Below are 16,313 nucleotides of genomic sequence, written 5' to 3' on the forward strand. Positions count from 1 at the left end.
TGTAGCTTGTGCCATAAGAGCATGCAGCCTGCTTATATCATCTATCGGGGGAGAGATTCTTGAGTCAAATGCTTTCCAGTATGTTAAGCTTAGTTTGTGTTTTTGTTATTTAGTAGGTAGTCTGCTTTGATTTGTTTGCTAACACGACTACTTAAAATCTATCTTTTGTAGTTCATAAATGCATTTTATTTGAATTTAAGCCAGTGAGTTTGGAGTAAAGTATGTGGAAAATGTAATTCAAGAGGCAAAGAATATTGCATATTCTTCTCCACACTGGCGAGTGGGAGGACTCTATGAGCTTGGACTGTGCAGTGCAAGATGGTATAATTTGGTGCTTATGCTCCAAAGGGGCTGCATGTCTGGGGAGGTAAGATTTACCTTGGCTTTTGTCTTGCTGCTGTTGAGGGAGAGAGTCTGCACATAACTGCAGGTGGGTGTGTCCCTCCCTGTGTGTATGCTAGTGGAAATGTGAGACCAGGAGCATGTCTGCAGCTTGTCACAGCAGCACAGCGTGAGAGGGAGCCCAGGCTAGTGGGTCAGAAAGTACAGTGGTACCCCAATGCCTGGTGGCACTTCCCTAGGCGAGGTGAAAACTTACACACCTCGCGTAAATGAGATCTGTTTCGGGAAGATGTTTGAGGGTGTGAAGTTGCAGTTGTGGGTATCCCTACTATCAATCTATTGCTGTTGGACTATTTAGTTAGTCCTTTTCCCCCCCTAGGTTTTATTTTAAATTTACCGACTTTTGCTAATATAAGTCAATCAGCGTGAAGTACACACTCCTGGATGTCATTATGCATGTGAGATGTACTATCTTTTTCTAAGTTGTCTCCTCAGATTTTAGCCGGTGCTCCTAGATGAATGGTGTTACTCTGAGTTTCCTGATAAGATTTCCAGAGAGGACTGAAGCTTAAACTTGGGGGGTAAAATTTTTCCCTCTGGGTACAGGCAATGCACATTTTTAATCTGGTCCCCGACTGGACAGCCCTCGTGACGTTCCAATGGGACGTTCTTACATGAGATGTGGTGACATGCCCAGATGCTGGCGTGCTTACAAGTAGTAGGGTCCTCATCAGGGCAGTGAAGAACCAGCATGAGATTAGGCAGCTTGCCTGAGGTCATGCAGACAGTCGGTGGTAACACCATAAATAGAATCCATCTGTTCTGGTTTCCAGTGTGTTCCTGTAGCCATGTAATCCTTCAGGGAAAGAGGCCAAAAAGTTGTATCTTCCAGACATTTCCTCTGAACTTTGGCTAGAAAGTACACGCAGTAAGTGTCCAGCTGAAGGAGGTAACAGCCAAGCTCCTTGTGCTTTATCAGACTCAGAAAAAGAGGACAGGTTGGAGTGCTTCACAAATGAAATAAATGAGAAAAAATAAGGCACCAGGAAGAAATGAATACACTAAGGGAAAACAAATGAAAATTTGTAGAGTGAATGGAAGATGAAAGAGGAGAGGACTGTGAAGAGAGAACAAAAATGGCTAACTTTAAGTTTAGTGCCCATTATTTATGTTTTGTGATTTTTACCGTTTTCCTGACTGAGGTCTACTACCTACCTCTGACTTCTCTTCCCCATCCCCCTGCTCAACAGCACAGTCGTAGGCAGTCACAGACTTCCTTTGAAGCTGAAGATTGTGCATTTTTTAGGGACTGCAGTTTTTAAGAAAACAGGTGACTCATCACACTCTAGCAACCTATCCTGATGCTTAGCAGCTTTGAATATTATAGTAGAAGGGATCATTCCCCAGAAGCTATGTGTGGAGGGGATAGTGCAGTTGCATCTATGGCTACAGTCTTTCCAGGTCTTGCAGAAGTTGTAGGGAATGGGAGAAGAAAGGAGAATGTACCCTGCCTTTCAGGCAGCCCCTTGTAAATCTGCTAAAAATTAATACCTGCTGAAGCAGTACTTACTCCATGCACCCCTCTTTCAGGCTGTGCTGTCACTGAGCTGGAGAAAATGGCAACTTTGGCAAGAGACACTGCAAAAGTTTAGGGTCGCTGAATGTAAAGCCCTGTTGCTTCCAGTGGTGGATGTGGAGATGTTTTTTTCTTTTTTTAAAATAGTGAGTAGGAAGACTTGTTTGTGGTGGGAAAGCAAACCCTGCCCCTCTGAGACAGCAGTTTGGGAGGGAAACCGAATGGAGTTTTTCTCTTCTTCCCAGATGGATATTTTTTCTGTAAGAAGGTGGCAATTCTCCTCCATGCTTATCGTGTGTGTGTGTGTGTGTGTGTGTGTGTGTTTGTGTGTGCGAGAGAGAGAGAGAGAGAGATTTGTAATGAATGTGAGAACTTGATCTATCTTTTACTTTGTTAAAATGCTCCTTTGAACTTCATTTATCTTGAACATTCTATTGCTTGGAAATAGAGGGAATTCTTCCTTTCTCTCTCCCCCTTTCTTGGCAAAACCTCTTAAAATGATATGCCGCTTTAAGATCCATTAGAAAACTGAATGTGTTTTTTAATGCCCCCAGAAAGAGCTGGTTTATTCTCTGGAAACAATTTGATCTGTTTTAAGAAATCTTTTTATCATCATAGACCAAAAAAACAACAACAAAGAAGTAATGCAGACTGGGTTGTAGGACCAGTTCTCTCTCACTTATGTTCATGTAACCCCACTGACTTTATTCTCTTTATAGTCTAACTAGTGAAACAAAACAGAAAATAAAACAAACAAAAACTAATCCATGTTACTGAATACTAAAGTACACATACCAAGCCATATTTTGTTAATATGATAATTCCAGCCTGGATTACCAAAGCATCTCTTTAAGGATGATTTGCAGGATGTATGTTTGAAGATTACAGCTGAGTTGCATAATAATTTTTGTGTCAGCCACAGCAAGGGAAAGGACTTCCTGTTGAACTCAGAATTGCCAGGACATACTGTTCACATTAAGACTGACTCAATGAGTAAAGATTGCGAACAAACCCGTTCAGTAATAGGGCAAGAAGGAACAGATCTATAGAGCCCTGCAAATGTGCGGCTATTCGCTTTTTATCCACGCGTATTCACATCTGTGGATATGGATGCAGAAATCTATGGCTCATTTTTGCAGATATGGAGGCAGATGAAGATACAAATTTTGTATCTAGAAATTTGTACATATCTGCTTTATATCCGCATTAGTAGATGTGCAGGTGAACTAGCCCATGATAGTGTGTTAGGTGTCACTAAGTTGTGATGGTGTCAGTAAGGTACATGTGCAGGCAGAGTTGGCAACAGGGCTTCTTGCAGGGATTGGTTCCTGGGTTAATATTTCTGTTGTGTGGTGTGTAGTTGGCAGTGAGTATTTGCTTCAGGTTGGGGGACTGTGTGTAAGTGAGGGCTGCCCTGTCTTCCAAGGTCTGTGAGAGTGAAGGATCGTTTTGCAGGTTAGGTTGTAGATGGTTGATGATGAGTTGGACAGGGTTTAGCTGATGAGTTGTATGTAATGGCCAATGGTGTTCTGTTGCTTTCTTTGATGGGTCTGTCCTGCAGTAGGTGACTTCTGGGTACCTGCCTGTCTGTGTCAATCAGTTTCTTTACTTCTCTGGGTGGATATTGTAGTTTGAACAATATGTGGGTAAGATAGAGACTGTGTAGGTGTTTGCCTCTGTCTGAGGGATTAGACAATGGATAATGTGATATGTTTGAATGAAAGCTGAAGGCATATAGGCAAGGTCAGTAAGTTTCTGGTATAGGGTGCTGTTTATGTGACCATCACTTATTTGTACAGTAGCGTTCAGGAAGTGGATCTCTTGTGTGGGATGGTCCAGGCTAGGTTGGTCATGAGGTGGAAACTGGTGAAATATTGGTGGAATTCTTCAAGGGCCTGGGGGGGCCACATGATGTAGATGTAATCAGTGTAGCACAAGTAGAGGAGGGGCACTTGGAGATGAGAGCTGAGGAAGCATTGTTCTATGTCAGCCATAAAAATGTTTTATTGTGGGGCCATGCAGGTACGCATAGCACTGTTGCTGACTTGAAGGTAGAAATCATCCCCACGTCTGAAATGGCTGTGGATGAGAAAAAATCACAAAGCTCAGCCACCAGCTGTGCCATGACAGCATCAGAGATATAGTTCCTGACAGCTTGTAGTCCATCTTTATGTGGAGTGTTGATGTAAAGAGCTTCTGCATCCATGGTGGCCAGGATGATGTTTTCGGGAAGATTTGTGATGCTCTGTAGTTTCCTCAGGATGTCAATGGTGTCTCAAAGATAGCTAGGAGTGATGGTAACGTAGGGCCTGATGAGAGAGTCCATGTAGCCAGACTGTAAGGGTGCTTATGTCTGAAATGATGGGGCATCCAGGATTTCCAGATTTATGGATCTTGGGTAGCAGATAGACACTCCCCTAGAGCCCCAACCAGGGGTATTCTGTGTAGATTTGTTCCTGTGCTTCTTCAGGGAGTTTCTTGAGTAGATGGTGTACTTCCTTTGGTACTCCTACGTGGGATCAGAGGATAGTGGCCTGTAAAACGCAGTGTTGGAGAGTTGCTTAGCGGCCTCCCATTCATAATGCAACCTGTTCACGATGACTACAGCACCTCCTTTGTCAGCTCTTTAATTTTGTCAGAGTTGTTTCTGAGGCTGTGGATGGTGTTGCATGCTGCACAGCTGAGGTTGTGGAGCAAGTCATGCTGCTTGTCCACAACTTCAGCTTCTGCATGTTGGCAGAGCATTCTGTGTTGAAGTCCAATCTGTTGTTTCAACCATAAGGAAGAGTCCATTCAGCATCCTTCTTCTTGTAGTGTTGGGAGGGTGGCTTCTGTGGGTTAGTGTGCTATTCCTTGGCATGGTGGAAATATTTCCTGAGTCAGAGATGGCGAAAGTAGGCTTCCAAGTCACTGCAGAGCTGTATCATGTCCCCAAGATAGGGCAGACTCTTCTGCCGGGCTAAGTGTGTAGCTGGGTAAATTAACAATATTGGTGGGTAAGTTACAAGTTCCATTGTCGTGGCCCCTTGTGACATGTAGTTTAGATAGTTTAATGTCCTTTTACCTCTGTAGAGAAGCAAAGTGTGTCTTGTAAATGGCTTGTCTTGTTTTGTAAAGTCCAACCACGTAGAGGGTTTGTTTTTTATGGGAGTTTTTTTTATGGGAGTCGCCAGTTAAGAGAGCTCATTCTTGATCTTCTGTTTTCTGCACAGGATGGTGGTTCTGCAATTTCTTTGAGTGTGTGTGGCGCAATCTCTTGCCATAGTTTGTGTAGTATACTGAGTGAAATGGATTTTTCACCTTCACTCCATTTGGTATGATGTCCATCTGTTTGCACTTGGAAAAGAAAATGTCTGTCTGTATCTGCATGGCTTTGAAATGGGACATACTAAATATATTATTTAGTGGAATTGGCTAGTACTGATTGGCTCTCCCTGGGCCAGTGCTCCCTTGCTGGCTGCCCATTCCCAGGCTCCTTTCCTTGGGCCTCCCTGCCTTGCCACTGGCCCCCCTAACAATGGCCCAGCACTTCTCCCCATCCTGGTGCCCGCCCGCTGCCCCAGGGTCTTCTGGGGTTCCCAGCAGGGACCGGTTGGCCACTGCTGGCCCCGCGGCCACTGGTGTTCCCAGGGTTGCCAGCCGGGGCCACTCAGTCACCGGCAGGGGGTTCCCCAGCCAGGGCTGCCCAACCTCACTGTGCCGCTGCTAGGGCCACCCTGCTGCTGCTAGGGATTCCAGCCACCTGCATCCTCCAGTCCTGCTTCAGCCAGGGATTCCCCACCAGAGACTGCCCCGGACACCGGCCCCACTGCCACCAGGGTTTGCTGGGATTCCTGGCTGGGGCCTGCTGCAGCCAAGGGTTCCCCAGCTGGGGCCAGGACTCCCCAGTCACCTGGCTCTACTAATGCTGGGGATTCCCTGGCCAGGGTGGAGGCTCCCTAAATGCTACCTGTCCCCGTTGATGCTGGGGGTTCCCTGGCCATGGCAGAAGCTCCCTAAATGGCAGTTGGCCCCATTGATGCTGGGGGTTCCCTGGCCAAGGCAGAGGCTCCCCAGATGCCGCCTCGCCCAGCCGGGGCTCCTCAGCCCCTGTGTTGCTCAGAGGCTGGAGAGGGATGGCAGGAGACAAATTGCTTGATCATTGTCTTCAGTCCACCCTCTCTGGGGTACCTAGTGTTGGCCACTGTCGGCAGACAGGCTACTGGGCTAGATGGACCTTTGGTCTGACCCAGTACAGCCGTTCTTATGTTCTTATGTTATGTTCTTGCTTCCACCTCTTCCGGGGCCCTTTGGTCCATGGTTCTGCCAGACCACAGATGTTGCTTGGACCAGAGAGTCCTGGTTTGGGAGGTTCATCTTATACTTACAATATGCAGTATATAGAGGTACATCATTCTTTACAAGGAGTTACAATGAGCTTTTATTTAAATCTACAATAATACGGTTACTTATGTCAACAGTACAATATTGTGAATAAAATACTTAAGTCCATGGCATCATCTGAATTGAATAGACATTTCTGAGCTGGTGGGGCAGCAATGTACCAGTTGCCTTGCATGTGCCTGACTGTGAAACTGTATTTCTTTTTGAAATCAGTAGGATTTGCCTAGCAACAGCAGAATCACACTTCTTACACACTTACCACTAGTTCATATGTAACACATTCTATATGTCATGGTGGTATAAAAGTTTTATTGGCATAAGTTTGCAACAGTCATGTTACTGATGAAGATGGAGAAGACCCAAATGAGCTATGCATGTCAGCCCAAACACATGCCTGGACATTACATCATCCTGTGGTTAGTTGTTTGGGTTGTTTTATGTCACGTACAGAGTGTTATTGAAACTGTTTTGTTAGTTTTTATTCTTTCATATTGTATTACTCCACTTGTGAGGTCATGATCCTGAACACTTGTTCACGAATGAAACCACTGATGATGAAAATCAGTGTCAAATTCCACTTCTGGAAAGAAGCATTCAGCGAAATCCAGTATTGCTCAGTGTGGCCAGTGTGTGTTACACCTGCGTCCGATCCAGTATGTGATTCTCTTACAGGCTGGGCTACAGACCCTGGCTGCAGAACATAGAATACAATTACTAACCGTTAAGTTTGAAAATCATCAAAATGATCCAACTTGAAAAAATAGGTTCCACTATTAGAATTAAATTATAGTTACAAAAACTCAGTTGAAATGAATCTGAGTTAGTGAGAGAGAATTTTATACGGGTTACATTCTGTCTTCCGGCTAGACTTGTGCTAATAATATTTGGATATGGGAGGCCTCTTATTCAAGTAATATCTGGATACCTGAATATTAAACTGTTTATTCCAAATCCGTTCCAGAAGTACTCCATCCTCTGCCACTTTTCATCTGAGCCCTTTCTAGTGCTAAATTGAATAGGCCACCTACTTGACCATTCCAGTAGTGCCCCAGTGCTATAGTAGCAGCAGGATTTAATTCTAATATATTTGTAAATCCTGAATATTTGCTTAGCAGAAAGATTTTGACTGGACTACTTCAACCTGGGCCTCACTTTGTTGTCACTTGGCTCTACCCACTGCGTGAGACTATGGATTTCATTTCTATCTGCCTTGTTGATAGTCTGCCATCTTTCAAATATATGCAGTTAAATAAAAAGGGTTCGCTTCTTGTAATGAGAGGAGCAGTATATGCTATAATCTTTCCTTACAGTTCCCAGTTCATAGCTATTTTTGTTGAGAACTGGCATACTATCAATGTAATTTCTTTGAATGTGGCACATATGGCCGCCTTCCTCTGCCAGTTGTGTCCATTAATTTTCAGCAACAAGTAACTCTTGTTCTTAAACAATTACATCATTATCTGGTGTGTGCCGATCTACTGAGCTATGACTAGTACAATCTCACAGAAGTACAAATAATAAAGTGAGGGGTAGCAAAATATCTTGGATGTCTCTATCTCAATTATTCCCGATTTAATTTGGGTTTTAAATGTGCTGTTTCTTCACACCATTCCTTCCACAGAGCCCATAGCTGGTTGTGTGTGCCCAGCCAGCCATTTCTCATGGAATTAAGGAATGTGCACGTGAAACTGATGGCACGTCTACACTATAAATTTAAGTTGACTGAAGTCGACATCCAGCCATCTCAGTCATTTCTGTGGTTTTTGTCTGCGCTGCCCTTCTTCCGCTGGTGGAGCATGACAGGAATGGTTGCACTGACTTAAAAGGAGCCATTGGAGGTGGGAGCAGGGCTTGGAGCAGGTAACCTGGGCAGCTGCTAGGCTCCCTGCTGAGAGTGAGAAGTCTGGGCAAGAGTGGGAATGGGGAACCTTGGCAATAGCCAGGCTTAGTGCGGGGATCCAGGAGGCCAAGTGCCAGCAGAGCTCCCTGCGAGAAGCTGGGCAGCAGGAGCCTTCCCCACACCCAGTGACATTGACAAGAAAGGCAGCTAACTGCAGATGTAAGTAACACGGTGTCTACATAGACACTGCATTGCCCTAAATCAGCCCCGAAAGGTTGGGAACCATTGTCCTAAATGCATCGACATAAGCCCTGCGCCTCTTGTGAAGGTGTGGTCGGGCACTGCAGCAGCAAGGCTACAGTGTAGATACTGATGTAATTAGGTTGACATAAGCTACCTTATGTTGACTTACTCTGCAACATAGACCAGGCCAAATTCCTACATTCCAGACTGAGGTCAGACATAAGTCACCCATTCCAGTAGTCCTCAGTTCCTCTTTATCAGCTGGTAGTAGAATTCGACTTTTCCCTACTCTCTGTCACAAGAGGTGCTGTGCGCATGTTGCAAATGGTTTGGCTGGTTAACTAAAACATATTCCTCCAGTGAGCTCTCATGGAGATCAACTGAGTCAGCCGAGTTCTGTTTGGGTGCAGGGCTCCTCTGTGCAGAATTTACCTCCCCTGTGCAGACTAGACTGTGTTGTTTTTTAAATTTTTCTTTAGTTTTAGTCCTAACAGGACTGCTATCAGCATGATTCTTATGTACGATGTGAGACTCAGTGACCTCTGGATTGGTGAACTTCACGTATGGTGAATCAGTAATCCCTCATTATATTACACTTGGCTATCCAGCTGGGAAGGAAGGGCTGAATTGACTAAAGGGGACTTGTTTGGCTTCTTATTAACCAAATTAATAGCTCTTTTGTTGCTGGCTTGGTGAATCTAATTATGGAATAAACTACCAGTTTGCCTTTTTCTTGCAATCTAATGAGAGCATGGCATTCTCATTGTGGCAATCCAGGGAACCTGGTCATGCACATTTATTTACTGCATATAGTTTATGAAGTGAATGTCTATGCAAAGATCAATCTGTTAGTTATACGATGTAATGAGATTATTTTGCAAGACCTGCACAAAGATCTCTGCTTCAGTTCATGTCATGCAAATAAAATTTTATTTTACTTCTCACAAATGTCACAATGAAGATGCAGAAGCAGTGCTCTAGTAACCAGTGAAAGATAGTTAATGCTAAAAAACTCTGTAGGCTGACATTTTTCAATTATTTCCCAGATTTATGTTCTATGCACAGCTAGCCTTGTTTGCAACCTGATAAATTAGACCAAAATACTTCACTGGCTAGAGTGCATGTGCAAATGTGCCATGACTAAAATAGGCTACGTGAATTAGGGAAATTCTACACATGCACCTGAATTTTAAATTTAAAAACTTAATTTTAACTACCAATATTTTCTAAGAAAAATGGGGAGGAGTACTTTTTCCCCCTCTCAAGAAATGTAACAAAATATTATGGATTACATAATTAGTGAGAGTGACACAACTATCAAGGATATGAAAACTGACCAAGGTAGAGGACAGAAGCTTGTTTTTGTCAAGACTGTTTAAAATTATTGGGTCTTGCTAACATCCATTTATTCCCAATTTGATAAACACGTGATGAAAGATTTAGGATCCCAAGGTTTTCAAATAAGGGTTCAGAAATATTCTATCCCTAGTTTAAAGGATTTAGCTACTGTAGTTCCAAACAAGTATTAAATTGGAATGTAGTATAAGAAGGAACTTCTCAGACTCAAGTGCTGGAGTATTAATTGACATGCAAACACCTTTTTAAATTTTTGATAAAAGGAAATCACTAAAAAGTTATGTTTATTTTGACTTAGTCTTCCCCCCTCAAGAATGACGTTAGAACTATCTAGCTACAACAATATGAGCTACAGTATAGTGAGACGATTTCTGTCCCAACACAACTTACACAGAAGGCCTACTCTACAGTCAGAAGTTTCTTTATCACTTCCTTCTGCCAGTCTATTCAGTGTAAAGTTCAGCTAGTTTCATAATGACAAGTTCTCCCACATTCTAAATCCGTTTTACTACCGAACAGTTCCAGTAGCAGACGAGCAGTCTTTGGGCAGTTGTCCAGTGCATAGTTACAATTTTTTCAAGTTTTGGTATCTTTCAAGCAGCTTCTTTAAAAAGGACAGCAGCTAGTTTTAAGTAGACCCAGCACCTGTTCTTGTGTTTAAATTGGTTTTAAAACAAATTTAGATAGGAGTATTTATGCACAAGCTTTCAGTCAATTTAAGCATCATTTTTCTTACAGTGGTATGAATTTACAGTTAAAACAATATAAATCAGAATGAATTGATGTGTTCAGTGTTTTATATCATCTATAACTTATTTTAGGTAAGGCCTCTACCTACTGATGATAGTGTAACTTCTAATCATTTACATTGTGAGAATGGAGTACACACTAATTTTCCCTTAGTCAGTTTTTCTTCTTTTGGGGGAAATAAGGTTTTGAAAAACAAAGCTACAAAATTGGAAGTGTGGACAGGCGTATAGCAGCTGTTACCTGCATTAGTTGCAAGAAAAACTCAGCTTTCAAGTCCACGTAGTGCTGACTGGCTACTTATTGCTGCAGAAAATAAGAGACCAAATGAAGGCCAGTTACTTGTAAGAATTCAGCACACCACACTTAATGGTATTAAAGTGAAAATACTAGACTTTATTTTATAAAAGGAAGTTAAAACAAAAACCCTGCCAGTGTGTACATTGTACACATTTGAATGACACTCACAACAATGAAGTTTTATTGGATATACATTGAAAGATCACAAGTCCACACTGGGAAGGATGATGTTTACAAGCAAATCAATTGGACTTCACAGATGTCACTTCCTGCAAAACGATGTTTCAAATTCAAATAATAGCAACGATTATACTACAATGGCATTGGAAACTTGAGCTTTTGAATTAGTATCCATGCTATGTATTCCACTACAAACTGTACAGAAAGCAAGGCAAGAATTTATTCAAAGTATGATTCATGGATTTGTCATTTGCTGGAATAATTCCTCATTCTTCAGTTGCCATTTTCAACAGATGTTCTTTGTCAATTTTGAAGAGCCTCCATCCTTCCTCAGAGGACAGATCAGAAGCACCTCTTCTTTTGTAGAACTTGATAGAAGGTTCATTCCATTCTGCCACTATAAAGTGCATGCTGCTACAGCGGCATTTGAGAGCAACCTACAAACACATGACCAGTATATTTATTAGGTGTGTAGCAATTTTATTAATTGCATATGGAAATCTATTCCTCCATTACCGATAGGCAAGTCTCTCCACACATATTGCTGAAGTGAAGACTGCCATTAATATTGGCAGCTGTTTTAATCATAGCAATTTCCTTCAACCCACCTTGGTCTCGTTGGGCACAATGGAGATGAGGGACTGTCAATTCTGATTCTATGAAGTACTGACAGATACTAAACCAGTAGGATTTTACAGAATTTGATAAACCTACCCTATATGTCCATTTGTCCCTTTTATTACCATAACTGAATCACTCATTTTCAAGTACTATTGAAGGGTAATATTAATTGAGCTAAACAGACTTGCTTCTCTGCTGTGGTCTTGTGCTAAAAATCTGACAGAGAATGGAACTATTTACCTGACTCAGATTCTTCAGAATTTCTGAACCAATGCCAAGTCCTAAAAAGTCAAGAAAGGTTGGTTGTAATTTTTAAAAAAATTATAGAACAGTCCATTTTGAAGCTATTTGTTAAAATATACCTCTGAACTCTGACATTACAAAGAAATCTTCAAGGTACAGCAATTTTCCAATCCAAGGGTCATAAGTGAAGTAATACATGGCAAAACCCACAATAAGATGTCCTGTAACAAAGAATTACATCAGCAAAAATACCCTTAAATTTGAAAAGCAACAAGATTAGTATATTTCAACTTGCATGCATACAACCTAAATACCTAGGTTTCACATGCAACCATTAATGTATTAACTGTCATAAGCCTGGTTCAAGGATGGAAGTTTGCAATAAGCATACTGAGTTGTAGGTAAAACAGGAATTCTGATAGCTTGAGATGTGTTGTGGAATGAAGATTATCTTTCTAGCTCTTGGAAGGCAGTGTTTACGGTTATAGCGAACAATGAACATCTAAGGCTTTCTGCTACAGACACATTATACATACCCTATTATCAGTATGTCCACTTTGGAATATAAAACTGGCTTACATTTAACACGGCAGTTCAGAATATGCTGGCACTTTGCTCAATTCTGCTTTCTTAAAAATTGTAACACAACACTAACAGTAAATCTAAAAACTACACCTTTAAAAGACTGTTTTCCAATCAGTATCTCTCAAAAATTACTCAGTGGGAAAACCAGGAGTGCTCCCAGGAAGCCATAAGTTAACAATGGCATCTCCAGCACCTCCTTGGATTGTGTTCCCATTAACAAAGTGGCAGTCTGTATCCTGGGCACCAGAAACATATCTACTTTGGCCAACAGCTTTCCTTGTTTGCTTGAAACAACTCTATGGCTCACTCTGTAAGAGTAGCCAACTGTCAGGTGCAAAACTGGTACCCTCTTCCAATATCATCCCACTCAGTCCTAAAACCTTGAGACTTCAAATCATGTTGTTAGCCATAGTAGTTTGCACATACTCATAAAAAGAGAGTGCATACAGGATTTCTGATCTACCGTGTGTTTTTTGGTAAATGTTTGGGAATAGTACTTGTCCCTGTTAGACCTTACCTCATGTATCATGATCATCTACTTTATTGTGTAACGGATCTTTTAGTTACCTCCCCGCCCATCCATGTACACGGAAGGGCCATGTACATGGCGAAGCTAGAGACTGTAACCTGAAGATTGGGGACAAATTAAAGAAAAAATGTGATTCAACAGGATTACATTAAGGGAAATTAGGGTCAAACAAGAACAAACTAATTAAATGGAATTACTGTGTATCATATATATTATACCTGGTCTCCAGTGTCTTCAAAATGGCTGATCATTTTAGAAAAATATCACAACTCTTCAATATCAATAACTGTATTTTAACTTTCTTCTTATCCAAATTCCCAGCTGGGGCTTTATGTATAATCAGCAGCTTTAAATAATGTGTTACATACATCCTGTGCATTTCTTATTTTAAAAGAGTAGCAGGAAATCTTACCTTCAGCGGTCCACTGTTCTTCTGGAACTTCTGCAACAAGACAGTGGTAGAAAGGGTGCTCACCAAAGCCATCTTCAAGCAGATCTACAAAATGACAATAGGCTGACGTGTATTAAATATTAACAGTAGTAGGACTACACCACACCAAACTCTGAGCAGCTCATGTTACCTTTTTCAGTTAGGACTACTTGATCCTCCATATCCTCATATTTAGCTAGTTCCTGAAAAAAATACATGCACAGATATACATTTATTTCCATGCCTCAAGGAGGCATTTCTTATCCAAGTGCTATTTATACACAGCAGAGCAGAGAGGCAGCCACTTGCCCGCTGCCAAGAGCGAAGAGCCCCCGCATGCCCGTGAACTGAACACAAACAACTTGTTTTTGCCAAATTAGGAGTTCTTGGTTCTGGGCGGACAAAACTGACACTGGAGGAGTTTCGAGCCCCCCCCCCCCCCCCCCCACAACCGGGGCAAAGGTCCTGGGTAGGAGATTTAGGCAGAAAACAAATTTTACCCCCCCCCCCGCAGCAACAACCCTCCCAGTCCCCCCCCCCGCAGCCCCCCCCCCCCAGTAAGCCCCGCCCCGCCGCACCCCTCCCCCCGCCGGCACCTTGATGAGGCGCAGCAGGTCGGGGCAGTCCTCGGGCCTTGCGCTGCGGATGCGGAACGGGGCCATTTTCGGCGGCGCTTCCCCCTGCGGCCCCCCCGGCTGGCGAGTCCCCGGTACGTGAAGAGGAGCAGCAGCCGCTTGTTCATTCGTGTGCCCGGCGCGGCGGCTCAGTCAGGCTCCGAGCATGACGCGGACACAGGACCCGACCCGACGCCGATTCCCCCTCTGCGCCCCCGCAGCGCCGTGTGGAGGCGGCCGGCCGCGCGGCCCCTCTATATATCAGCAACAGGCTCCGCCCCCCCGCCAATGGCCTGCCCCCCCGCGCAGGTCCTCGGCCAATCACTGCGCTCCTGACCCAAGCATTACCTCACTCTTCCGGAAAGGGGCGTGTCTTGCCGGCTGCAGGCCCCGGGCGCGCGCGCGGAAGCGCCCCCTGGCGGGCAAAGGCCGCCCTGCTCCAGCGCCAGCTCCGCGGGAGGGGGAGGGGTGAGAGGGGAAGTGCCAGCCCTGCCCCAGTGACTCCGGCCCTGGGAGACGCCCCCCGGGGTGCCAGGAAAATGGCCCTGCCCGGGGACACTAACCGCTGCCTGCTCTGCAGCCCCACCCATTTTGGCCTCCCCCGGGCTGGGAAGTGGGAAGCGAGGCTTCCCCACTTGCACTGGCACCACCCTGAGCTGGGGGGAGAGAATAGAGGCTGGGACCAAGAGATTCAGCAGGTGGCATCTACCATCTCACAGAGCTGCAGTGGCATCTACCATCTCACAGGGACCTTGAAAGGTCATTGAGTCCAGTCTCCTGCCCTCATAGCAGGACCAAGTACCATCCCTGACAGATTTGCCCCAAAGCCCTAAATGCCCCTCCCCCGTAAGGATTGAACTCTCAACCCTGGGTTTAGCAGGCCAATGCTCAAACCACTGAGCTATCCCTTGGTGGAACAGGTAGGTGGGGTACAGAGATAAGGACACCAGCCCAGGGTGCAGACTGAGGTGCGGCTGGGTTTGAAGGCAGGGAGAGGGCTGAGGGGTGCAGACTCCAGACAGCACTTCCCTCAAGCAGCTCCTGGAAGCAGGGACGCATTCCAACTCTGGCTCCTAGGTGGAGGTCCAGCCAGGTAGCTCTGCTTACTGCCCTGTCCACAGGACCAGGTGCTACCCAACAGCTCCCATTGGCCGTGATTCCTGACCAATGGGAGCTGCAGGGTCAACTGTTGGGTCAGGGGCAGCATGTGGAGCTCCCTGGTTGCCTGTATGCATAGGAGTTGGAGGGGTGACATGCCCCTGCTTCTAAGAGATGCTCAGAACCTGCATTTCCACACAGCGTTGCTGACCAAACTGGTCAGCAGTGTTGTCTGGAGCCATCAGGGATTCCTTTCAACCTGGCATTTTGATCAAAAACTGAACACCTGGCAGACACTAGAATTCCCTTCCAGTGCCAAAAGCACAGGCTCCTTAGAACCACAGGAGACTCTCTGCCAACTGCTCGTAACAGTGTCAGGTCCAAGAGTGGGGAGTTATATTCAGAGGTCCTGCTTCAACAAAGTTTGGGGCTGGGTTTTCCCCCTGGTGGCACCTAGCCTTCCACCTGCTTCAAGTGCCCCTGCTGTTAGTGAGAGTTGCGGGAGTCATGCCTGCCAGCGTGCCCCCCTGCTTAGAAGCTACTGCCAGAGGAGGTGCCTTAGATAAATGCTATATGCCACCTCTCTACCTACATCCTCTTCTGCCCCCAAACATCCTCCCAGAGCCTGATATCTCACCTCTTCTACACCCCAATTCCCTGTGCAAGTCCAGAGCCTGCACCCAGCACCCAAACTTCCTCCCATAGCCTTAGGCAGGTGGAAGAAGTGAGTTCTGGGCACCAACAACATTTCTACAAACTTGCCACCCCAGCCCAGGGAGACTTAACAGTGAACAACTTGTGAGGGGAGAGGAAATGTTTATCTAAAAGCATCAACCTCCTATTTTCCTCCAATGAAAGTGCCACAGATGTCTGTAATAACAGCATGCAGCACACAGAGGACTTTGATTTGTAAAAAGTCTCATTAGAGAGTGTTAATTAATACAAAAGACTGCATTTATGGGAGGGACACCAGGGCCTTCCACACGTTACCTTTCATGTGATTCCATCCTGCCCTCAACCTTCCTCCCCCCACTCTCCTCGTGTCCCATCTCAGAACCTCATTATCTGGTGATAATTTTATAACTGGTGTGTGTCTGTTGAATAGATGCAGTTGTTAAATGATGATCTGGTTTCCTAGTATCATCTGTACTGTACTTCCAGATGTCAGTGAGAATCTAGAAGTATCCCACAATGGAAATTTCTTAAATGAAAGACGATGGGAAGGA

The 16,313-nt window shown here is 44.4% G+C and overlaps 1 protein-coding gene across 1 annotated transcript; it reads right to left on the reverse strand.

Annotated features, from left to right (window-relative positions):
- Positions 1 to 10,862: 10,862 nt before the first annotated feature.
- On the reverse strand, positions 10,863 to 14,227 carry SAT1 (spermidine/spermine N1-acetyltransferase 1). Its single transcript, XM_075913309.2, has 6 exons — positions 13,972 to 14,227; positions 13,527 to 13,578; positions 13,358 to 13,441; positions 11,951 to 12,052; positions 11,829 to 11,869; positions 10,863 to 11,404 (listed from the first exon to the last, which is right to left on the reverse strand). The coding sequence occupies exons 1-6, from the start codon at positions 14,035 to 14,037 to the stop codon at positions 11,234 to 11,236; spliced, it is 516 nt and encodes a 171-aa protein (XP_075769424.1). The 5' UTR covers positions 14,038 to 14,227; the 3' UTR covers positions 10,863 to 11,233.
- Positions 14,228 to 16,313: the final 2,086 nt, after the last annotated feature.

This window comes from Pelodiscus sinensis, chromosome 1 (assembly GCF_052426305.1).
Source record: "Pelodiscus sinensis isolate ZL-2025 chromosome 1, ASM5242630v1, whole genome shotgun sequence".
NCBI classification, from domain to species: Eukaryota; Metazoa; Chordata; order Testudines; family Trionychidae; genus Pelodiscus; species Pelodiscus sinensis.

Coding starts and splice junctions, on each gene's coding strand:
- SAT1 (XM_075913309.2), bottom strand. CDS start 14,037: ATGGCCCCGTTCCGCATCCGCAGCGCAAGGCCCGAGGACTGCCCCGAC. Junction 13,579..13,971: donor ACCTGCTGCGCCTCATCAAG/GTGCCGGCGGGG, acceptor TATTTTTTTCAG/GAACTAGCTAAATATGAGGA. Junction 11,405..11,828: donor TTCTGAAGAATCTGAGTCAG/GTAAATAGTTCC, acceptor ATGTGTTTGTAG/GTTGCTCTCAAATGCCGCTG.